The sequence below is a fragment of the Mustela nigripes genome, chromosome 3 (genome assembly GCF_022355385.1).
Source record: "Mustela nigripes isolate SB6536 chromosome 3, MUSNIG.SB6536, whole genome shotgun sequence".
In the NCBI taxonomy this organism is placed as follows: Eukaryota; Metazoa; Chordata; class Mammalia; order Carnivora; family Mustelidae; genus Mustela; species Mustela nigripes.
In genome coordinates this window covers 127,921,984-127,946,524 of record NC_081559.1, presented here as the reverse complement: position 1 = coordinate 127,946,524, position 24,541 = coordinate 127,921,984, and the positions used below count along the sequence as shown (strand labels likewise).

At 43.1% G+C, this 24,541-nt stretch overlaps 2 protein-coding genes across 6 annotated transcripts in view; one reads left to right on the top strand and one right to left on the bottom strand.

Annotated features, from left to right (window-relative positions):
* ASPH (aspartate beta-hydroxylase) overlaps nt 1-23,129 on the top strand; it is a 219,281-nt gene extending 196,152 nt beyond the window's left edge. For all 4 annotated transcript variants that reach the window (XM_059394635.1, XM_059394634.1, XM_059394636.1 and 1 more), the window contains 4 exons: nt 2,001-2,136; nt 7,333-7,424; nt 7,775-7,908; nt 20,236-23,129. In XM_059394635.1, the coding sequence (XP_059250618.1) occupies nt 2,001-2,136; nt 7,333-7,424; nt 7,775-7,908; nt 20,236-20,386 (513 nt within the window). In that variant the 3' untranslated portion in view covers nt 20,387-23,129. The remainder of the gene's footprint in view (nt 1-2,000; nt 2,137-7,332; nt 7,425-7,774; nt 7,909-20,235) is intronic.
* Nucleotides 22,673-24,541, bottom strand: part of CLVS1 (clavesin 1) — a 179,507-nt gene continuing 177,638 nt past the window's right edge. The window contains exon 6 of one of the 2 annotated variants that reach the window (XM_059394639.1): nt 22,673-24,233. In XM_059394639.1, coding sequence (XP_059250622.1) covers nt 24,146-24,233 — 88 coding nt within the window. In that variant the 3' untranslated portion in view covers nt 22,673-24,145. The remainder of the gene's footprint in view (nt 24,234-24,541) is intronic. The other variant, XM_059394640.1, reaches the window with a different exon arrangement.

Here is a 24,541-nt window from a genome sequence, read left to right as displayed (position 1 = left end):
ATCCTGCCATTTGCAACAACATGGTGGACCTTGAGGGCATTGTGCTAAGTGAGATAAGCCAGACACAGAAAGACAGATGCTGTATGGTATCACTTACACGTGGAATCTGAATTTAAAAAAAAAAAAAAAAAAAAAGGCAACTCCTAGAAACAAAGAGTAGAAGAGTGGTTGCCAGGGCTGGGGTAGAGTGTCTGAGTAAAAGAAATAGGGAGAGGTTGGTAAAAGGTACAAACTTTCATCCATAGAAAGAATAAAGTCTGAGAAGGTTTAACGTGGTGACTATAGTTGATAACAGTGTATTGTATAATTAAAATATGCTGTGAGAGTAGAACGTAAATGTTCTCAACAGAAAAATTTAAAAATGAAAAAATGAAAGATAAATTTTTGAGGTGACAAGTGTGTTAATGAACCAGATGGGGGAAATCCTTTCACAATACATATGCATATCAAATCACCATGATGCATGCTTTACAATTTTGTCAGTTATGCCTCAAGGAAGCTGACGTTTAAAAAGGAAATAAACCAGTAGACTCAAAGAAATGAAGGGGGAAAGAAGAAGTAGAAAATCAGTATCTAATCTTAAAAATCTATGTCTAGCCCTAGAATATCTTAATAAAACTAATAATGAAAAAAATGTTCCCTGGTCTGGGCTGAAGTTGGCACCATGTTTTCACACAAATCTCTGAGGGCATCTGTCTCTCGGAGCTCTCCTGGCTCCTTATCACTTTCCTACATGGAATCACGAATTCATAAAACATGGGCTGGTAAAACAAACAAACAAAACAAAACACCTTAACACACTTCATCTCATGCTTTGCTCTATCCAGGAATGTGTCAACCAGTTTTGCTGGATTAATTCAAAAGATAGAGAGCCATGTTGTACACAGCACCTTAATCCACTTTCAGGGAGCACTAATTGGTGTTTTCACTTTTTGTGTGTCAAAATCTTTCTTTTTGTTTGTACCTCACTCATTCTAGTGCCCTGCCCTCGAGCTCTTTCCTCTTGAAATCAGGTGTCCCGCGCCTCCCTCTCCATGTACCCGTTTACTCGACTACTCCGTCCCCCTCTCGTTTAACACAGAAGTGTTTGGCATTATGAACATTTCAAAATCCCAGTTTATCTATACAATGAGTCCCAGAACATTCAGTAGGAAAGCAGTTTTGTTCTTTTTCCCTCAGAGTAGTTCCTCTCAGTTTGCCACTCCACAGGCTCGCCCCCACCTGCTTTCCACTCTGCTCCCACCTTCATCGGCATCACGGTGTGGTGGCAAGGCTGACCCAGACGGAGAGCTCCAGAAGACTCCTTCCACACATCTGCCAGCCTCTGCCTTGCCGCTCCAAGGCTCTGCTGCTCTCAAACCCACTTTCTGACAGGAGCTAATGCACCCTGGTAAAGGAGAAGTCGGGAATGTTTTTGTTTGGCTGATTCTCAACATCAGGGCATTTATTTACTTTGCTTTGCTGTACTGTTCACTTTGTAATTCATCACATGTTCTGGTGACACTTTCCCAATGCCTTTGAAATGTAATTACAGTTTACCATGTTGAGTGGCATCTTCACGAGGACCTCTGTTGAAAGATGAAATGAAGTCCCTGATGTGTATTCTTTCCGTGCCAGGTGGTCTCATGGAACATTCTATAACGTACTGATATAACAGGGTCAACAAGAGCAAAACTCTTGTTCATTTGTGATCTTTAAAAACAAAAACAAAAACACAACAACAACCTTTAGGCAAATATTAAAGTAATTTTTGGAAGGGATTATTCCCTGAGGAATTATTGACATTTTCATTCTGCAAAGACATTGAGTTCTCAAAAATAATAATAGGGCTTTTTTAAACCCTTGACAAGAAGTCCCAGAGGAAATAGAAATTAAGCAACCTCGATGAGAGCACGGATTTCATTACTTTATTAAGCAAACTAACAAACAAAAAGCTGAGAGTCATCCTAATGACTAGCAGGCATATTTTCAGTCCAGTAAAACCGGAATCTTCTCTTTAGTCCTTAGAAAGAAACTGGAAGTTAATCCGTGATGAAGGCCTTGCAGTGATGGATAAAGCCAAGGGCCTCTTCCTGCCTGAAGATGAAAACCTGAGGGAGAAGGGTGACTGGAGCCAGTTTACGCTGTGGCAGCAAGGTGAGTCCTGACTTCTAGAATGTTCTCAGCAGCCAATAATCTGATGGGAAGAAGGCTTGAGTCTTCTCAAGCTAATTCCCAGAGCTGGAATTCCCCAACTTAAATGAAACGGCCCAAAAAAATACATATTATCAAAATCCATCATTGTTTCTTAAAACTACATTTGAACACTTATTTGTGTGTGCCTGTGTTCACATGTAAATCTACGTTTGCGTGTATGTAGGTATACTCACATGTGTATTTGGATAAATATATATAATACTCTGATTTTCCTGGTCTTTCCCATTAAATAAGTTATAAAGAGTGACCCTACTATGTAGGCTTAACCCAAAAGTCCACCAATTACTAATTACTATATTAGAAAGGACCTCCCCAGAGCTTCATTTGCTCCACGGCGTGGAGACAACGTGCCAAAATGGGATCCCCCTGGGTTGGAGATAATAAAAGACCAGAGTGACAGGCAATGATAATTAGTGTCTGTGCTCTTCAAGAAGAGGAAGTGCTGGGGTGCCTGGGTGGCTCAGTTGGTTAGGCAACTGCCTTCGGCTCAGGTCATGGTTCCGGAGTCCTGGGATCGAGTCCCGCATTGGGCTCCCAACTCCATGGAGAGTCTGCTTCTCCTTCTGACCTTCTCTGCTCTCATGCTTTCTCTCACTCTCTCTCTCTCACATAAATAAATAAAATCTTTTAAAAAAAAAAGAATAGGAAGGTGCTGCACATTCAACCTAACATTCCTTAGGCTGAAGCCAGGCTCCAGCACATACACGGGGCCCCAGTATGTGTGTATTCGATGAGTTAATACATCAATCTATCCTGAAAATGAGGAGCATTGAATTTGGGCTTTAAGGTTTTTCCTAATTCTCTTCCTGGAAAATCTCATCATCCTGGGTTAACAATAGCTATCCAAAAATAAATCCATTTTGAAGACCACTCAGTACGTGTGGCACACACTCAGCTGCACTGAATACACTGGGAGACCAAGCAGTGGGCTTACATTAAAGGACAAATAAGCAGTTGTTTATCTCACTTACGCTTTCCAAATGGTTTACTCGTAAAAGAAGAGCCACTTCAGTAATACTTTCAAGGATACATCCATCAGCAGAGAGAGCACATGATTTTTTGGCTTTTTTGCCAACAAGATTTTTTTTTCAGGGAGCTACAAGGTCAATAGGTGAACAGCATGCTGATTTTATCTATTAGAGTCTCACTAGAATGTATGAGTTCTCTTGGCCTCAAGCGTTCATTCAGGAGTTCATCTGATGCCTCAGTTTCATTAACATACTCACGCTTCCTAGAACAAGGCTGCAGAAAAGCAGGCATCCTGGCAGTAATTTCCAGAACCAGAGTCTCTGCGAACAGCAGGTGCTCTGATAAAGTTGAAATCTGCAAAGCATTTTAGGGCAGATGAAAGTATTAAGCAAGCAAGAAAATAAATAATGGAGACAAGATTTGGGTGAAGGCAACATTTTGACTTGAAATTTTTGCATCTTTTAAAAACGTTTTAGTTGTGGCAAAATATATTCCTGAAGCTGTAATGTGTGATATTTTCACTTGTATTATTTCCAGAAAATGACTGCATTTCTATCTTGATTTCCATTTTGACTCAAAATGATTGAGCTGTATGTGCATTTTGGGTGAGGGCTAAAACAGGCTTGTGTTTTCTAATTAGTTGCAGTTAATTAAATAGAAATTAATTTTTTTTGTCATAAGAGAATATAAGACACATAGTTTCTCTTTTAGGAAGTTTCATTAAGGTTCTTTGTGGCCTTCTGTTGGTGGTTCCAGGCTTCTGGGAGGAATCCAGTAATGTCTTTCAGAAGCAAATTCATAGTTTAAAGAATTTTGAAGACAACTGGTAGCACAGCTTGTATAGAAGTAGGATGGGCCCCTGACGGCAGATGTTCTCCCAGGTGCTTGGCTCAAAGCTGGAGAGAATCCTGTGGCAGGAGGGGTTGGGGAAGAGTGAAGAAGAGAAGCAGCATGGCATTTCTTATTCATGCTAAGAGCTCAGGCTCGGATATAGAGGCTGATGAATATCTGATTTAGTTAATACTAAAGAGATTGTCTTGTTCTAGTTAGGAAAGGACGCTGCTGGAGAGCTAAAAGCCTTAAAGCTGTGGCTAGAGGTTTCATTTTTCTCCAAATGGTAGGGGGAACCATAGTGGTTCTCCTGGTTGCATATTCAGGACTGAAGAATATTTATTCCTTTTTAAATGGTCAACTTTTTGGGGTTGGAGGAAAAGGAACCCACAAACGTAAATTATGGTTTTCCCTACAAATGCGTTTTCAGATTACTAAGTGAATGTTATTGAATATCTATTTTTCTCATTTATTAATTATCACCAACAGTGAACACTAAAATATTTTGTTAGCCAATATGCTATACATGTGCAGTCATTCTTTCTTCCAGCGCCAGAGGGGGGACAGTGCTGACCAGTATCAGTAGTCTTTCTGGATAAGCTCAGACTGAACCTCTGAATCCTTTCAACAGCGTTCTAGGTGGCCACTGTCGGTTGATCAGAATTGTCATGTTATCCCAGCAGAGCCTCGAAACTAAAAAAGATATAACCCAAGACCTTTACAGACACCTGGGTGGCTCAGTCAGTTAAGCATCTACCTTCAGGTCAGGCTCCCTGCTCAGCAGAGGGTCTGTTTCTCTCTCTGCCTTTCTCCTGCCTCTGCTCTCTATCTCACTCTCTCTCTCTCTCTCTCAAATAAATAAATAAACTATTTAAAAAAATGGAATGTAACAGCAGTTCCATGGTGCTCACCGTGAGCCAGGAACCACTTGACATACTTAAAAGGACTCATGTGATGCCTACAACACCTGGTGACGGAGGTATGATTCCTATTGTATTTTAGAGAAGAGGAACCGAGGCACAGGGAGGTCACACAATTAGTGGCACAGCAGGAATCCCAGCCAAAGTGAACCCAGAGTCCGTGTTCGTAACCGTGACCCAAGTACCCATGACCTAAGACCACCACCCCTCCATTATATGCTTTATTATTATATAACATAGGATTATTTTGTAGTAAAAAAGCAGTACCATTATCACCTACTAGATAATTGTCAGATCTCCCGAGAGTACTCACCGATCCCAGTAACAATCCCCTACTCGAGGCCCTAATTCCATTATCCTTTTTTGGATGAGGATCTGAGGCGCAGAGACTCACAGACACGTTCCCATCACACAGCTACCAAGTGGTGCAGCCAGGCCTCCACCCCGGGATTGCTGGTCTCCCAGACCTGCGCTTTGAAGCATCATTTACCATTTTGTCACATCATGGAGTAGAAAGCAGCTGCGAGGAACGGAGGAGGAAACTGTCGAGCAGCTGAATTCAGGGTGGATTTCCCTGTGTAAGGGAAGGCATGGGAAGCAGGCTTAAAAATACTCTCTGAGGGGGCACCTGTGTGGCTCAGTGGGTTAAGGCCTCTGCCTTCGGCTCAGGTCATGATCCCAGGGTCCTGGGATCGAGCCCCGCTTCGGGCTCTCTGCTCGGCAGGGAGCCTGCTTCTTCCTCTCTCTCTGCGTACTTGTGATCTCTGTCTGTCAAATAAATAAATAAAATCTTTAAAAAAAAAAAAAATACTCTCTGAGGACATAAGCAGGCATCTATTTGGTCAAACTGGCGTTGATCTTTCAGCTCACCAGGGGTACTCCATTAACCCCTAAAAACAGCAACTAACATTTTGCTCAAGGGGCAAAAAGTTTACTTAGGAAAAACTAATATACGTATTAATGTTGTGTTCTAAAACACTGAGGTCCATTTGAGGAGAATACTTTTAAGTTGCCTACTTTGTAACTCTCATTTTATTCTGTGTATGATCATCTTAGGACACAACCAACATTAAATAAGATTAAATTCAGCTTTAGATGTAGCAGCCCCTCGTAAGAATATTGAGTAGGGAATTAAAATGTTTCTATCTTTAAAAAAAATCCATTGTTTTACTCCTACTAAGAGCAAATAATTCTGTGTACCTTTCTGAGCACGTCTTCCCTAAGACACAGTTATTCTGTCAGTGGTGAGGAAATGTGCACAGTCGAGGATGTTTAAGACTGTGTCCCAAAATCTGTGTTCCCAACACAGCTGGTCATAGAAAACGTCATCCCTCATCATCTCTCGTTACCATCTCTTCCCCTCTTTTCTTACATCCTATACTTGATTGACATATAAAGTATGATCTGTACAATGAAAAATATATTAAATTCCAATTTAAAATGTTGCGGTGACTCTTTGATACAGTCCTAGAAAAGCATTTTTAGGTTAGAAATATAAGCTATTTTTTTCCCTTACAGACTCTGCTATGATTGCTCTAAAAAATTAACACAAACTTAGAGGCTTTAAAATAACACAAATTTGGGGTGCCTGGGTGGCTGGGTCAGTTAAGCGCCAGTCTTCAGGTCAGGTCAGATCCCAGAGTCCTGGAATCAAGCCCCACCTCCAGGCTCTTTGCTCAGTAGCGCGTCTGCTTCTCCCTGTCTTCCCTGCTCACGCTCTCTGTCGCTATCTCTGCCTCTCTGTCCCAAATAAATAAAATCTTTTTTTTTTAATGACACAAATGTATTAAATGTACAGTTCTGGAGGTCAGGAGTGAGCAGGGGTCTCACTGAGCTTAAGTCAGAGTGCCCTCCATGCTCTATTACGTCTGGAGGCTCCAGCTTCTAGAATCTGCCCACATTCCCTGGTTTGCAGTTGCTCTCCATCTTCAAAGCCAGCGATGGCCTGTCGGGTCTCATCCTGTATCACTGCCTCCCTCTGCCCCGTTGAAAGACTCTTTGATTACATGGGGCCCATCCAGTTAATCCAAGACAATCTCCTTATTTTCAGGTCGTCTGATTAGAAATTTCAGTGTCATCAGCAATCTCTGTTTCTTCTTGCCATATAGCATAACCTACTCATAGGCTCCTGCTTACAACACGGACACCCTTGAGGGGGCCATTATCCTACCTGTCACAGGGAGAAGAGTAAATATTCAACACTCACCTTGCCCAGCAGACAGCCTTAGTCAAATAGTCTGACACTGGGTGGAGATTTCTGGTCCTTGTTCTGCCCGTCACTTTGTCTTCTTGTGTTTGTTTAGCCTTCTCATTCCTAGTGAGGGTGACAGTACAGATTGCGTCTGGTCAAAACGGGACGAGTTAAAGTTTTACTGTGATTTGTTTCTAACAATGATTTTATCATGTCTTGTTCTAGGAAGAAAAAATGAAAATGCCTGTAAAGGAGCTCCTAAAACCTGTTCGTTACTAGATAAATTTCCCGAGACGACAGGCTGCCGAAGAGGACAGGTACCAAGCGGGTCTTCAGTCACGGGAAGGACACAGTTCGTTATTAGGAACAAGGGAGCGCTGACCTTTATGACGAAGTCATTACTGGCCCAACGAAGGCGTCTTTTTTCACTTTTTAATGAAACCTAATTTTTTGTGGTCCATGTCAGAATGGAGGGCAGGAAATGTTCAGTGTTAGCGCTTGGTAGAAAATGAGAGTCCTTATCAAAGCAATACGACAAGAACATAAATTCTGAGTCTTAACAAAGGTCCAAATTCAAATGGACATGAATTTTATCCTGTCACTTGAACTGAGCACTTCCTCTACCCCTCCATAAACGGATGACCGGTTTGTTCTGTTTTCTGCGCAGATCAAATACTCGGTCATGCACCCGGGAACGCACGTGTGGCCGCACACGGGGCCCACCAACTGCAGGCTCCGAATGCACTTGGGCTTGGTCATTCCCAAGAAAGGCTGCAAGATCCGCTGCGCCAACGAGACCAAGTACGTCTCCCCATCACTGTCCCTCTTACCGTCTCTGGGGCTGAGTGTTCATCACAAGCGATCTGTGTTCACTGGGCTTATTTCTCTTCCTTGTAACTGAAGGAGGCTGGGATGGGTGACATCCATCTGGAGTCGAGCCTGTGCCCATGTTTGTGTTTTCTGTTAGTCTAGAGGCACCCCCTCATTCTAGGGCTGCCCTCCCTAATCATTCCTCCCCACTCCGCTCTCAACTCAGTGAAGAGCCTCCTTGCTTTTCTTTCTAGACGGGCAGACTTGCATTCAGAGTTAGCTATGTCATCCTGAGCCCTGCTTCTTGCTCTGCACCTTGAGTGGTTGGTTCCTCAATGCAAAGAGTCCCCCTTCCTGAAGAAAATACTTCGGTTTTTTGCTCGAAAGGAGGCAGTGTGGTGCAACAGAAACAGGCTGCCTGTTTCCAGCCCAGCTCCGGCACCTAATCCTGCATAACCTTGCCCAGTTCCTTAATCCACCGGAGTCTTCGCCTCCTTCCTTATAAAATTGGCACTGACACTCTCTGCTTTTCAGGATTGTTGTAGGATTAAATGAAATAATGCACACATGGCACGGAGCCCACATCCTAGCGGCAATGGGACCTGGTGAATGTTAGGCCCTTCTCCCCTTGCCTTTCACTGTCCTAATCCGATTACTCCCTCCCCCGCCAAAAGGCCCTTCTTTTCACCCATCCGAAATAAACCTATTACTAAGATCCAGTGTCAGTTCCTAAAAAGGAGCCTCTTTTCAGACTTAATAGAATGTATATGGTGTATATTCTCCATAATCCTATTCTTTATCTACCATTGCTCTTTATCAATTAGCATATGTTCACCTACTTTCTACGAGCTGTAGGCTCGGAGACCAAGTTGTTGTCTTCTTGGGCATTTGTTATGTTCCTCAGTAGATGGAGGGGCTGTTCGTGAATCATTCGTTTGGTTATTGGCAGAGACCTGCCCACCCTGGACCGGGATGACAAAGATTCAAAGTTGAATCTGATGGGGGGGGGCCTTTCCCTGCCAGACATGGCTTATCAGGGACGTAGTACAGGCTCAGATGTTGTGAGTCGTAAGAGAGGCAGAGATAAAAATGCTACAGATGGGCCAATGGACAAGTAGCTCATTTGCTGCTGGGGTTTGAGAATCTTGACAGCAGTGATTTTTAAAGACAGGAAGGCTTGGAAATCTAAAGCTGGGAGGAAAGGGCATTGCAGGCTAAAAGAACAGGATCTGCAGAGGCACAGAAACCAGAAATTATGGGCACATGTGAAGAAGATGGAGTGATTTCTGCAACCAAGAGTGTAGATGCTGTCATGTAGGTAAACCGTTAAAACACGTTAAAATTTTCAAGAGTTGATTTGGGTGTACAGCCATTCACATCAGATAGTATCAAACAAAAGGGGGTTCGGAATGTGCCCGGACAGTAGGTGGAGGCAGGGTTTCCATAGAGAAGATGCTGAAGTGAAGCAAAGATTCAAAGCAAGTATTTGACTGGGTACAGTGTAAGTGGCTGCCTTGTTTGGGGGCGGCTGGTTGGCTGTTTGTGACTGGCTGCGCTTCACCTCACCTTCTCAGAGTCCAGGGCACTGACTGGCTTAGGCTTTGGTTGGCTGATGTAGCTCTCCAGGACATTGGAGCCACCCCTTTGTTTACAGTCTTCAGCAGCACATGCAGAATTAGTCGGAAAGTGAACGAGTGGAATAGAAGTGCAATCATACAAGGCTTCAAATACCAGCGAGTGGGATCCGAGCTTTGTCGGGAAGATATTCTAGAAGCCATGGGGGAAAGTGTGGGGAAAACAGGAAGAACAGTTAACAGCTCGTCACAGCAGCCCACCCAAGAAGAGCTGGCCTCGGGATGCTGGGAACAAAGGGAGTATAACAAGCAGGTGCGGGAGATATGAAGACTAACTCAAGTGAATCCCAAGGGCGCTGCAAGGGCGGGGAAGTTCAAAGTGACTTGGCGCTGTCCATTTTGGTCAGTAGGAGCCTGTTGATGCTTTAGCAAATACTCAGATCTTGGGGGGTGTGAGTCAAGTTCAGGGAAATGGATAGTGAGTTCCTTGTTTGTATGCATTTGATTTAAGTTGCTGTGGGAACACAGTCGTGGAAACATTCAGGAGGTGGCTGGATATAGCTGCCTGGAGCTCAGGAGAGAAGTCAGGTCTGGACATAAAGGTTCAAGGGACAGATTTAGCAGGAGGTTCTGGAGGAAGCTTGAGATGCTGTAAACACATCCACACGTAGAAGGCGGAAAGACAAAGGAGAACCATCAAGGAGATGGAGCAGCGGAGGCCAGAGCTGGCAGGACCAGGACAAGAATCAGAGATAGCTGAACAGGGAGTGGTTCCTCCCCAGATGGAATGGATCTTATCAAGCCTTTGGGAACTCCATTTGGGTCTGCAGGGTGTCCACCCAAGGGAAGAAGGGTGAGGACACGGTGGGGAACTCCGGGAATACGGAGAGAATGCTGGGGAACAAGATCAAATAACCATGGGCAGTGAGGATGGCAAGAGCACCAGGCCTGTTCCTTGAGTACTGCCTCGTGCTTATAGACTTGTTTGTTGTCTCTGTCTCCATCTCTCCTTCCCTCCCCCTTCTTCCTCCTTTCATTTTTTTTTTTTTTTAATTTCCAATCTGTCCTGCTTATAGATACTTCGGGAAAAATCACTAGACAAAAGTCAATTGAGAAATAGGTAGAGAGAAGGCCAGGCAGGCCCCGATCCTAGTCATCAGAGGCCGTGAGGCAATGGAAACCCAGGCTGAGGGCACCTCTGTGGCGGCAAGAAAGGGGAACAGGTGGGCAATGCTGGAGGCTTAAACAAGAAGCCAAGCAGGGCTCTCACCGCCAGCGCAACCATGGGATAGGGGTCCCAGAAGCACATGCATAGTGTGCCCCCCTCCCCCAGACTCCCAGCAAACACTCAGTGATGGCGCTTGACAAAGAAGGGGACTGCCAACCCCTCCCCTCAAGCCGGAAACCTGATTAGGTGAACTGTCTTCACCTACCGGAAGGAGCCCAAGCCCTGCCACTCACGTGGAGGGTGCGCTTGAGCAGGAAGGTTAACCCAGCAGCCCCTCCATTTCCGCTGTACTAAAATACAAGCGACCTCACGTGACAGGAAGTTCCTGTTGATAACCATAACTTGCTGGTTGTGGATTTTGTGTGATTATTCATAAGGACTTTCCACCCACCTGCCAAGAGTTGGGCCAGGATGGTGGTTTTGTTTTGTTTTGATTTTTGAATTTTTACCTTAGGAGATTCTCTGTGTCCTCCTTTGGTCTTTTGATTCTTTCTTGAGGTTGCCAATTTATTTTTTTTTTAATAATTTTTTTGTTATGTTACTCACCATAGGGTATATCATTAGTTTTTGTTGTAGTGTACCATGATTCATTGTTTGTGTATAACACCCAGTGCCCCATGCAATATGTGCCCTCCTTGATACCCATCACCAGGCTCACCCATCCCCCAACCCCTGCCCTCTGAAACCCTGTTTGTTTCCCTGAGCCCATAGTCTCTCATGGTTCGACTCCCCCTCTGCTTCCCCCCGCCTTCATTTTTCCCTTCCTCCTCCTAATGTCCTCCATGCTGTTCCTTACGTTCCACAAGTAAGTGAAACCACATAGTAACTGACCTTCTCTGCTTGACTTGCTGCACTTAGCATAATCCCCTCCAGTCCTATCCATCTCAGTGCAAAAGTTGGGTTTCATCCTTTCTGGTGGCTAAGTAATATTCCATCGTGAATATGGACCACATCTTTTTTACCCATTTTGCAGAGGATAAACACTTCTGGTTCTCTCGGCCCTGGAGATCCCATAAGCATCAGTGCCTTTTCTCCTCATCATGATCGCTGCTCCACCCCCTTCTCTGTGTCCCTTTTCTTGTTGTTGATATTGTGTTAAGTTCTCATCCTCAGTTAAGCCTTCACTCAAGGGTGATTGGGTCAGGTGAAGTACTTTATTACAAAAACAGTGTTTTTCCTAAGAGACATGGGTCCATTAAAGTACTCTGTAATGCTTACAGAGCTAGATATCTGAAGAGGAGACAGGCAGTTTCTAAACTCCGAAGACAGAAAGACCATATCAGGAAACCAGGAAATTTCATGCTGTTATTCTAGAAATACTATTAGTGTGGAAAGAGAAACACATACACCAAGAAATCAGGCTTCCTTGTGCTAGGCAACAGGAAGCAATTTTCAGAGCCTCTCCACTTTCGAAAGAGTAGTTTACTTGTAACAATTTGTGCTTTGCTGTTCTCAGGTATTAATAATCACATCACTGTTTCTCCGGGGCTGTGTGAGTCCTGCTAGCACCCGTGTTGTTTAAATAGTGCATCCCTGCGAAACATAGTGCAGCAATTTTTATCTGAAGATGAGCTTGCAGGAGGCAGCCTTTTATCAGTATAAATAAAATGATCATTTAAAATTCATAAATGCCCTCTGACTGTAAAACTGATATGTGATGCACATTCCTTGTACATTATTTGTAAGACACAGAGAAGCATGACAGGAAAAAGCCAATATTATTTTGATCTGGATACTCAGAGATATTGCCCACATGTTTCTCAGTACCTGCCTATGTATGATTCGTGAGGAGGAGGAGTAGGAACAAGGGAATGATAAAATGCGTGCTTGCTTGCGAAGTGGCTCCAAGGATACCATGCACATTAATTTATCAATCATCATGACTATCCTAAGGTATTATTAAAATTCCTATTTTACAGGGCGCCTGGATGACTCAGTCAGTTAAGCGGCTGCCTTCGGCTCAGGTCATGATCCTGGAGTCCGGGGATCGAGTCCTATGTTGGGCTCCCAGCTCCGTGGAGTATCTGCTTCTCCCCCTGACCTTCTCCCCTCTCATGCTGTCTCTCACTCTCTCTCTGTCAAATAAATAAATAAAATCTTAAAAGAAAAGATTTTATTTATTTATTTGACAGAGAGAGAGTGATCACAAGTAGGCAGAGAGGCAGGCAGAGAATGGGGGGTAAGCAGGCTCCTCACTCAGCAGAGAGCCCAATGTGGGCTCGATCCCAGGACCCTGAGATGATGACCCGAGCCTTTCCATATCTATTCTGGGCTTTGGGGGTTTTGGTGAGGGTGGTTACAAAATTAAGATCGTCCTGTTCTTTTTTTTTTTTTTTTTTTAAGATTTTATCCATTCATCAGAGAGAGAGAGAGGGAGAGAGAGCAAGCACAGGCAGACAGAGGCAGAGGGAGAAGCAGGCTCCCTGCCGAGCAAGGAGCCCGATGTGGGACTCGATCCCAGGACGCTGGGATCATGACCTGAGCCGAAGGCAGCAGCTTAACCAACTGAGCCACCCAGGCGCCCCAAGATCGTCCTGTTCTTAAAAGGTGATCACTGTGAATGCTGGTTTTCATTCCAGATAGCAAGGTATCAAGCAGAGAAAGTAGCTGGAGAGTCTCGACTTTGGGCCATTTGTGTCGCTCCTGACAGGCCGTGCTTTGTAGTCTGTCAGATGAGCTCATTTATGACCTGGATCCAAAGCTGAATGAACTTGAGCCAGTGGATAAACATGCCACTGGCAAGTGGCAGCTAATTTTTACCCTCACGGCATGGCCAAGTGGTTTGAGCTTTGGACGATCCCAGACAGGAATTCTTTGTACTGACTCTACCAGGGGGCATCTAGGATGTGCTAGAACCAGGCTGCAGGAAAAAAAATGAGTCTCCATGTGGCTCTCCTAGAGACCCAGCATTATTGCCTACAAATGGCCAGCCTAAAATACTAGACAAGACCAATACACACCAGCTAAGTGGGCGTCAGCATTCGTGTCAGCATTGCAAATTGGCAAGAAGCCATTTAGTTCCCCTCTCCATGGCTATAGAAATAATGGCGCTCTACCATAACACACTTCAAGTAGTTTATAGCATTTTTTTTTCACTAATCTCTCAAGTTTCTAATTAGGAAGATCCAGGGAAAGGCCCACTAAAATATTAACAGTAAGAGAAAGACTTAATTTTTTAGAGCCACCATGAGTTGTTCATAGGCAACATTTGTTTGGTTTTTATAAAGTATCCAAGAAAATCAAGTCTTAAGATTTTTCCCGGAATTCTAGCTCTTCTGTTTCACAAAACAGAACGATCTTCCATCTTAACCATAACGTGACCATTCAAGTGTGCCCATCTGGGGTTGCAGGTCAAGTATGGCCTTTTAACCAGATAGCTTTCCAGAAGGTTTGTTACTGAATAGGTAATGTTTTGCCCTCTTTCTTCCTTTCCTTGAGCAACTTGGCGAATTAAAAATATCAGAGGAGTCTTCCTAATCCCTGTTCTGGTTGGCACAGTGTGTTGACAGCATTTGTCCACACACATACCCAGCGACACCCCCACAGGAAATGGCGGGTCCCACACGGAATACGAATCCTGTATATTTTGTCTGTTGAACTGATCGTTGAGAAATTGGAAAGTTGGAATCCATTTTGCGATGGCAATATGAAATGATGTGGTGGTTCCTGGGCCAGCCCTCCAAATCTTTTACCTCACGATCTTTATACAACTTGCATAACCTGTCAGCCTTCATTTTGTCTGTGAGATGGGAAAAGAATCAAAGCATATCTTTCTGTGGCTTTGAGTTTCAAAGCAATCCATAGGGATGCCCTCAGGACTGTATTTACGGAGTACTACGTGCCGGGTGCACTCAGCATACTTGTCTTATACTGTCCTGTTGTTTGGTTGCTGCAGAAATTGGGACTTTTGTCCCTTACATTCCAGGGAGTGAGATCAAGCCCTCTTCCACCATTGGAGAAGGTTCATATAACCTGGAGTGAGCACTCTGACAGGGAGGGGGTGGAGCTCTAAGGAGTCAGGGGACAAGATAGGAAACCAAGGGTGTGCAGAGCCCGAGCTGGTGCAGGGACGGTACAGGTACAGTTGGAGACTGTGGTTTGATGAGCATGGGGCCCGGAGGAGTGCCGGAGAAAGGGGGGCCAGCAGTAGCACAGCTGATAGCTCCACCCCACCAATTCCTGCATCTCTCCTCTTCCTCTCTGTGCCCCTACCCTGGAACTAGAGGTACTTGGGGAGTGGGCAGTGGCATCCCTTCTGAGGTCCTATGAGTTTTCTTCTGCCTTTTCTCTTTCTTTGTCCTTTTTTTGACTTTATCAGCTATGAGACAGAACCTTCTGCTACTGTTTGAGCTGGGACCCAAGACAGGGAAGCCACAGAGGCAGCCACAGGGTGGGCAGGAGGGCATAATCTGGAATCCCCAGGCCTCTGTGGAGAGGAGAGAAGCCCCATGGCAGCCTGGTGGGGGCTCTTCCGTGAGGGGCTGGGAGATAATGCTATAGGTCCATACGTACACAATCTGTTGGGAAGAGGGCCTCTTAGTGAAGTTAGCCATCTTTTATTGGAATTCATATTTTGACATTAAATAAAATAGCAAATACTAAACCCATTTCTCAGATGAAAGCTTATTGAGTATATCCTGTGAAATGTAATATGAAGACTAAAGCCCCAACCTATAGCTTAGCTCAGAGAATTAAAGAGAATTTTAGAGCTGAAAGGAGCCTTAGATGCCATCTTATCCACCTCTGTCATTGCACAGATGGGGAATCTGAGGCCCCTACTTGAAGTGCTTTATCACATGGCTACCTGCAGCTGTCAGAACGAGAACACAGGTGCCATAGACTCCAGAAAAGTGCTTTGTTCCAGATAGATAGATAGAGAATGTGTGTGCGAATGTTTCTGTCTGAATGTGTTAGGTAGAAAGAGAGAAGAGTTTTACGTTCCAATTCTAGGAGGTGCCAGGATTTCTAATGCAGTCAGAACTGAGAGATTTCAGTAGATCAGAATTAATAAGCACTGTGTTAAGTAGCCTCATTCCTTAGCTCTTTGACCCTTTTCTGTATTCTACTCAGCTTTTTCAATGCCTCACAGGCCACCTCACCACAGCAGCTCCCAGCACACAGAATATCCCCTAGTCTTGATCTAAACCTCGATCTAGATCTTGAGTCAAAGTTTGGGCTCTGATGAAGCAAAGCTAGCGACTTTCTGCTTCTTTCACAGAATCACGGTATCAGGCAGACATCCAAACTTGCTTCCATATGATTCCTTTGCAGGAAACTTAGAACCATGTCCCTTGCCTACCTCAGAACATTTTAGCAAAGATCCCTGAGATATGACCAATAAAGTTTTTAGGTGGAAGACTCTGTAAGCACCTAGTAGCATTATTAATGTTGATGACAATTCCGTGACACAGTTCTGGTTGTTAGGTTCTACTGCCACCAGTCTATCGGAATCGTTAACTACAACTTGAGAAATTGAGAAATCCTATGATATCACTTTGTCTTTGGCCAGATAGTCTCGTATCCTTTGCAAACCAGGGAGAGGCATTCTTCTTGTAGTGGTAAGAAACTCTGAAGGCCGGAGGAGGTAGCTTTCTGGGGAGAAGGTACAGTATCCCCGCTCCAGTCCTGCTTTTCTGAATCCTCAGAGAAGGGCCATGGGAGCACCGTCAGGAAGCTCAAAGGCAACTCTGAGAAATCTTTTCTTCAGAGGAAGCTTTTCATGTCATACTTTGAGTATAATTTAATCTCATGTTGTAGAGCTTTGCTCACAAAGCCAGTGGCCTGAATACTGTTTCTTGGCCTCGCAAGGATTAGTCTTTGTGATTTGGAAGAGAACTAAAGACCTTTGACTTCTTTAGCTCTATCTTGTTTGGTGGAAAGCCCTCTCTCTCTTCTTAACCCCAGTCACTCAGCCTGCATGTTGCTTGGATGAGGTTTTATTGTTCTTTGCTTTGAGTTTAATGAGGGCTGCACTTTTTGTCACTTTAACTCTCAGTAAGTGATGGAAAGACAGTAGTTTTGAAGTATTCAAAAGGAATCTACATTAAATGATTGGGTATCTTTGCTGTTTTCTGGGAAAATGTAGGAAAGAAAATGGAAGGGCAAATAGAAGATAATGGGACACGCTTCCCCATGAGTTTGATGGCTCTAAAAGAATCCAACTCTCTGGAATACCTCCTAGATTTTTTTGTTTAAAAAGAAAAAAAAAGTGGTTTGGGGGTACCTGGGTGGCTCAGTCGGTTAGGCGTCTGATCTTCATTTCAGCTGAGGTCATGATTTCAGGGTCCTGAAATTGAGCCCTGCATCAGGCTCCACACTCAGTGCAGAGTCCCCTTATCCCTCTCCTTCTTCTCCTCCTCCATTCTCTCTCTCTCTTTCTCTCTCATAATTAAATAAAATCTTTTAAAAAATTGTTTCATCAGGGCATTTGGCTTTCTTACACTTATCAGAATCTAGTGAAAAAATAAAATTTTGCACACCCTAGAATTTTCTTTGGGTCTTTATATTACTTCCTATATTTTAAGTAGATTCTGGAGTCTCTGCCACTCAGAAAACCACTTGAGAACCACTTGTCATTGCAGTCCAAGTGTATACTGCAAATTCTGTGGAAGATTTTTGATATCTCATCCACTCCCTTGCAAGATTTTCAGTCTTCTCAAATGAAGGCAAATCCATAGTGCATGAAGCCAAGGTTTTTTTTTTTTTTTTTTTTTTAAGATTTTGTATATTTATTTCAGAGAGAGCAAAAAGTGAGAGAGAACAGAGGGAGAGGCAGACTCCCGGCTGAGCAGAGAGCCCGATGCAGGGCTCAATCCTAGGACCCTGAGATCATGACCTGAGCAGAAGGCAGACATTTAACCACTGAGCCACCCAGGCGCCCCACCAAGGTTATTTTTGATAACATTATACCACCCCCATGCATTATCACCTCTTTCATCTTTTCCCAATTTCTTCCTGTATTTTCCTTCCTCCTTTGTTCTATGTTCTCTACCGTTAATTGAGTATTTTCTATGTGCTGGTCATATGCTAATCCTCACATCAGCTATGCTGATAAAAACACAAAGGCTCATGGATGCCAAGCAGCTTGCCCCAGGTCACGTTAGTAGTAAATGGCAGAGCTCAGAGATTTAAATCCACTTCCCTTCAGGGCCATAACTTCTCTGTTGTACTCTGCTGTTTCTCTCCCCTTCTACCACATGCTCCGCTTTGCCTTTTCCTTTTTTTTTTCCTATTTCATTTGTGGTGAAACACACAGAATGTAACATTTACTGCCCTATTTCTAATGTACACACAGTTCAGTGGTGTTACATATGATCATATCATGCTGCCATCGCTGGCCCCTGTCCTTTCACAGGACTCTTCATCTCACTGAAGCCCCATGCACTCTAAACCACAACTCGCCATTGTTCTTTCTATCTGTATGAATTTGGCTACTCTGGATACCGTCTCTGAGTGGAATCACATAATATTTGTTCTTGTATGAGCGCTTTATTTTACATAGCAAAAGATCACAGTATCCATGTTGTAGCATTGTCTGGATTTCCTTTTTATGGAGGCCAGAATAATATTCCATTGTATGCATATCCCACATTTTGCTTACCCATTCATTCATCAGTAGACCCTTGGGTTGCTTCCACCTTTTGGCTACAGTGAGTATAGCTGCTGTGCACATGGGTGTCCTGCCTTTCCCTCTTGAAAGCGCCCCTCCCTTATCTTTTGCCTATATTTAGGCTTGTCCATGGTACCCATAGACATTGCATAGTTCCGCCAATAACTCCAAGACGTAGAAAATCCCCACCAAACTCTGTAAGCTGTGAGTAATTTCATTTCTTTTTTCTTTTCATTTTTTTTCTCTTTTTAACTTTGCCCTTTTTTTCCAAGTTGGTTTTTGCATTGTAATAATACATACTCTGTCATTTGTATCTGTGTCTCTATATTTCTTGGTTACATTTGGATGGAACTCTAGTAGAACCCTTTGGTCCTTAACTTACAGAAGAGCAAATTAACTCTTCATACAGAAGAGTTAAGCAGCCCCTGTTTATTGAATGCAACTATCAGGCTAGGCATGTGGGACAGCGTGTAGAGTGGGTCAGTAACTGACGTGGAGGTTCTCAATTCGAAGGAACTCGTAACTTGCAAATATTCATTACTTTATCATTTACTTTAAATAACTTAGAAATGCTGTTGTCAGATTAATGCAATATGTCTGGGACAAATTTGCCTCTCACCTCCTATCACCACGCCACCATTTGGCAATGACTGGAGACAGTTTTTGTTCTCGTGATTTGGTGGGAGAACACAAGCTACTGGCTTCTAGTGTGTAGAGGCTAGAGCTGCTGCCAAACATACACAGAGCACAGGATGACCCCCAACAGCCAATTATCTGATCCCAGATGTCCCTAGTGTCAAGGCTGAGAAACTCTGCAGTATGACATATTACCTAATTTACTATTGATTAATCCCCTAGTAATGAGCATAAAAAAGACACAAATATTATTTCTGAAGGCAGATTTCCTTATGATAATGCAGTAACTTGAAATCAAGCTAGCATTTTCCATCCTATAATTTTAATTATTTGCTAATCCCTGACATAAAATTCCAAATGCCTGAGTGGAAATTGCGTATCTAAAGAAAGTTTCCTGGTAAAAACTTCATCTTAAAGACAGAACTCAGCATGTACCATATTGGCATTAATGTCTATTTTAACAATAGGAGAACAGTAGCACCAGCAATAAACTTTCTTTAGATTAGAAAGGCACTGTGTAATTGCCCCTGCACATTTCTCTCTTGACTGCTTTATTTAGACGAGCACAATATTTACGTCTTAGCTACTATGCATATATCTTACGATGTAATGCTGGAGGCCCTGAAGGATGTTTATCGTGGCTTTGACTTAAAATATTCCAAAGATAACCCACTTGCACTGCAGGTGACATTCAGAATAGAAACAAAATTCATTCCCAATCTGCCCTTCCATAAAATGGAACTTTTTTTTATAAAATGGAAGGCCAACAAATGGAAGGGGTTGAGCAAATCCCTTGGAGATGCGATGGCCCCATGCCAGGGAGCATACAAGGCACTGAGAAGCCTGAGCCCAGGTGCTACCCACAGGTCTAGACCACTCTCTGGAAGGCCAGGGAGGATAGCATGCAGTCACTGACCAGGAAGTCCCCTTGGGCACGAGCAGCCCTGGCACACCTTTGCCCTCTTGCCTGCCTCAACAAGCCTCACCTAGGCTTGGACCAAGAATAATGGCAGGGCCTGTGATAAGGTGACAATGATAAGTCTGCCCTTATCATGAGTGGCCTGCCCTTTGCACACTCTTAGGGATGGGCTTTGAAAACCATATACATGGTAAAGATCCTGAAATTCTTTCCTGATCACCAAGGGAAGAATCAATCTTGGCTCCGTGTTCCAATTTCCTGGTCAGATCCCACAGGTTACCGTGAAAGTGCCCATCTCCACATATCCAGGGACTGACTCTCAGACCTCTGAATTTGTGTTTTTCTGTTCCAGGACATGGGAAGAAGGCAAGGTGCTCATCTTTGATGACTCTTTCGAGCACGAGGTGTGGCAGGATGCCGCATCTTTCCGACTGATCTTCATCGTGGATGTGTGGCACCCAGAGCTGACACCCCAGCAGAGACACAGCCTTCCTGCGATTTAGCATGTCGTGCAGGCTTGGGACACACTGGAGAGAGGCTGCCTGCTGGCTCTCTCTTCTTGGGTGTAGGGACAGAGGTTCCAAGTTTGAGGGCCTATCATTCTCTTGATGGGCAGCTCTCCCAATTCTAAGGCTCCTCCTAGGGTTAGAAGACACTAAATGGAATATTTTGCCTTGCTGCAGTTCACGTTGAAAGCCCCTCGCTGTCCTTCATCCCACGACAGCACCCATCATCTGATGCCGTATTTGCGGTGAAGACGTGAGAGCTTCAGCCTTGTCAGCCAAAGATATTTTTCCCCCTTTGAAGAGGCCTCTGTCAGTGTACAATGAGAATTCGTGTAGAAACTGTGAATGGATCACTTCAGTTTGTAATTTTTCTATGCAATTATATTTTTCTAGGGTATCTAGGCCATGTTTTTCATCATGTACCACTACTTTTTTGTTGAGTTTAATAATAAGCTGTGTAAATGCTTTACTTCTAGCTGGCTTAATGGTGACTTCCCTCTTGAACTCAGAATTCCCTATTTTAATTCTGTTTAGTAAAAGACACTCATAAAGAAGCAATTTTATTTTCCTAATACAAAGGGGAAAGATGTAATTACGCTGATGTCTGTGAACTGTACTGCTTCCCACCCACTGGGTCTGTTTGCTTTCTTATCTTCATTGAGAGCCATTGTCTTAATGTCTCTCCTAGCCATGCAAATGGTGGAGATGCTGTCTTTCTAAGAGGAGCTTTTCACACTGAAACAGGACACAGAGTCATTTTATATTGAGTCACAAAAGTGTCACCAGTAAATTTTTTTAATGCCAAGAATTAGAACTGAAGAAAAAAAAAAGTAACATTACTCAAAGTAAAAATTTTCTCTCGGGATGAGGCAGACAGGCAGCTGCCAGGACATCTGGCTCCTTGGGCTCTTTGGCATCTGAGACAGGCCCCGAATCCAGAGTCTCTTTGCCTGTTGTAAATCCCTGTACATGGATTCCCATCACAGTTTTATAAAAATACGAAGGATGGCAGAGCGGAAGCCCAAGAATGCCAGGATCTTGGTCCTGGGTTCAGGATCACCTTCTTCTCTGAAAGAGTTCGAAAGACTCTTCTCTTTCCCTGGCTTGAGAAACTTCTGCCATTTAAATAGAGCTTAGAAGTAGCAGTTGTTATCCACAGGTTAGCTCTAATCTTACCCACAGCATAGAAACAACTGTTGGAAAAATGGGCTTGCCTACTTATTCCAAAAATGATCAAATTATTAATTTAGAAGGACATTAATGTATTAAATATTTCATGTTTCCAATCAAACTAGACATGTTACATATATAAATGTAAGGATGCTCGTGCACCTGAATTTTAAGCCAATATGAACAAAAATGCTGAAGAAATGACAGGTTATCAGATTTCATTCATCGGTAGAAAAAACACTTGTGCTTCCTTTCCATCTAAAGACAAGGAGGATGATTTATCTCTTTTAAAAAGAGTTCTTTACCACTGAAATGTACCCTTTTTGCTTGACATTAGCTTCCAGGTAGAAGGGTTTGCAAAATATTTGTCCTGTTCCCTTCTGTTTTGCCAAAAACAGTCCCACTCAAATAGATGAAGAAGCATGTGAGGAAAGTCTCCAAATTAATGACCACAGTCCAGAAGAAGAACCAAGCTCTTGAAAAATCAAAAGGAGTTTTGTCCTTCAGTATTTATTGAACAGAAAAAATGATTGACAAAGGACAATACAATCCAATGCTCATGTAATAACATTCATGTCACTTCTTGAATTTGGTTCTCGGATGTATATTGCATACACATAAAGAAATTTAAAGTATATGTTGTCAGTGTTAAATCATCATCTTACATTCATTTAATGAAGTCATGGCATAGAGTAAAAACTAGCTCTTAACTTAATAATTATAATATGGTATTTAAAATCAGGTCACTACAGTAGGATTCTCTATATTGCCAATTGAAAAGCCAAAATTATTACTGTTGCAAAGTGTTGGCAATAATCGATTCCGGTAGCATTTTAAATACTTGGATCCCACAACTGTTTTATAAACCCAGTCATAACATGGATTTTCTAATTCACTTTAATTCTTTATCTTTCTTCTCTATGGAATTCCATATGGAATATAAGAAAAGTGTTTCAGTCACTGCATGGGTAGAGTTATCTCAGTGTTACTGTTTTGTTATTTGAAATGTCTACACAAAATGAATGGGTTTTATGTATACCATGATCCAGTTGGTCAAGAAATATTTATAATTCTATTTCAATTTTATTTCAAGGGTAGAGTACAAAAATTACATCTCTTATCTCCTCTGCCAGTAGAAAACAAATTAAAACACTAGATTCATTGAGAAAGAGATGTAATAAATGGTTAAGATTAGTAATAATAATATCTACTGAGGTTGATTATGGCCAGTTGAATCACCTCTTTGCTTTGAATTTTAAGTTAATCCTCTCAAGTCCTTAAAACATAAAATCATATTTTTCTGCCCAACTAAAATATCTTTCAACTAAAATATCTTTTATTTGATACTGAGCACCAACTGGTCATGCTGACTAATACTCATGTCATGTGGATGGCTGGGAAGATACGAGATGCCTTAAACACAAACGGGTTTTGGGAAACGTGGCACAAGTAAGGATATCCTATCCTGTGTTACCTGTTTATCTCTATTTAATTTCCTTGGAATGGATAGTTGGGGACTCCCATTTCTAAGGAGAATAGACAAAGAAATAAAATGATCTTTGGCATTTTATCCCGCATTCCTAATCTTCTCTTATTGTCAGTACTTGCATATTTAGCCATCATTAAGGGTCTTCCTCCATGATTGGTACCTACCCTCTCAGCAACAGCCAGCTCCGGTCTCCATACCTTTAACTGGTTGGGGGAGGGTGGGGAGGGAGTGGGGGGCATTAAATGCTTTTGTAGCACTTTTCTTGCCTGTAGTGACCCAAGTGCGGTAATTTGAATGAATCCATTAATCACTGACATGTGTTTTCGATGAATCCCCACCCCTCCCTCCACAATCTCATGTTGCCTGTGGAAAGTCACGTTATTAAGATGAAATAATCGTATTTCAGGTTGTGCGTGTCTTTTTTTTAAGCCAGATCATGGTAATCAGCTGGTGGCCTGACAAGAGATGTGACATCAAAATTGTTCTTGCAGGTTCTCAAAATAAGCAAACTCTGTGAAGAACGAGACCTACAAGGACATGCCCTTGGACTGAACAATCCGATGCTGGTGATGAGGTCAAAGAAAATAATTCACTAAGAATGGAAATGACTTGAGATACTACTGTCTTGGGGCTTTGCACTACGTTGAGCTTGACATTTGCGTCTGCACAGTTTCCTTCTCATATATCTACTTGGAAATGCACTTAATCTTAAGTCACAAAACTGAGAGTGGGTCTCTGTGGTACCTCAGAAAAATCCTGGCACTAATGTGGTGTATGCATCAAATTTAGTTTTCTTTTTTGCAGTTCATTTAATACCATAAATACGGGGGAGGGAGAATCGTGTTGACATGACTGCCTTGCTTCACCTCCAGTCCCCTCACCAAAAAGAAAAAAAAGAAAAAAATCTCTCAAGTCTTTGTTCAACTTTGGCTGCTCAGACCAATGGCTGGTGACAGTCATCACTAGGTGGCGGGAGTGGAGGGCCTTGTGTCAAGCGGAACGCACGTGTCCCTGTGGGTCAGTTGCACACACGCGCTTCCTGGGTGGCTGATCCACTGCAGGCTGGCGATCTGCGAGAGCATGGGGTGACTCAGGGTTCAGTCCAGAGCCAGGAGGGGCTGAGTGTTGTCATTCTCTCCCTTCTCCTCATGTTTCAGGGTCCCAGCTTCTACCACGGACTGAGATCTAATAAATGGGAAGGAGAAAATTCAATTACAGACAATTCACGGTGGCAACAATGTTGGAATCTTGGACAACATTCAGATTTTATGCTCCCCTTAAGAATCAAAACACTCAAAATAACTATATAATTTTCCTCCTTTTGGTATCTCTCTTTTTCTTGCTTTTTTTTTTTTTTTTTTTTTTTGCCTTTTATGGGGAGAGGCATCTGAGAATTTTCTTGGCCGAGATCTCTGTCGGTAAAAGCAACACGTGTTCTCGCCACAACTCTGCCCCATCCCCCCACCCCCCGCCGGTGTCTAAACATTCTGGGG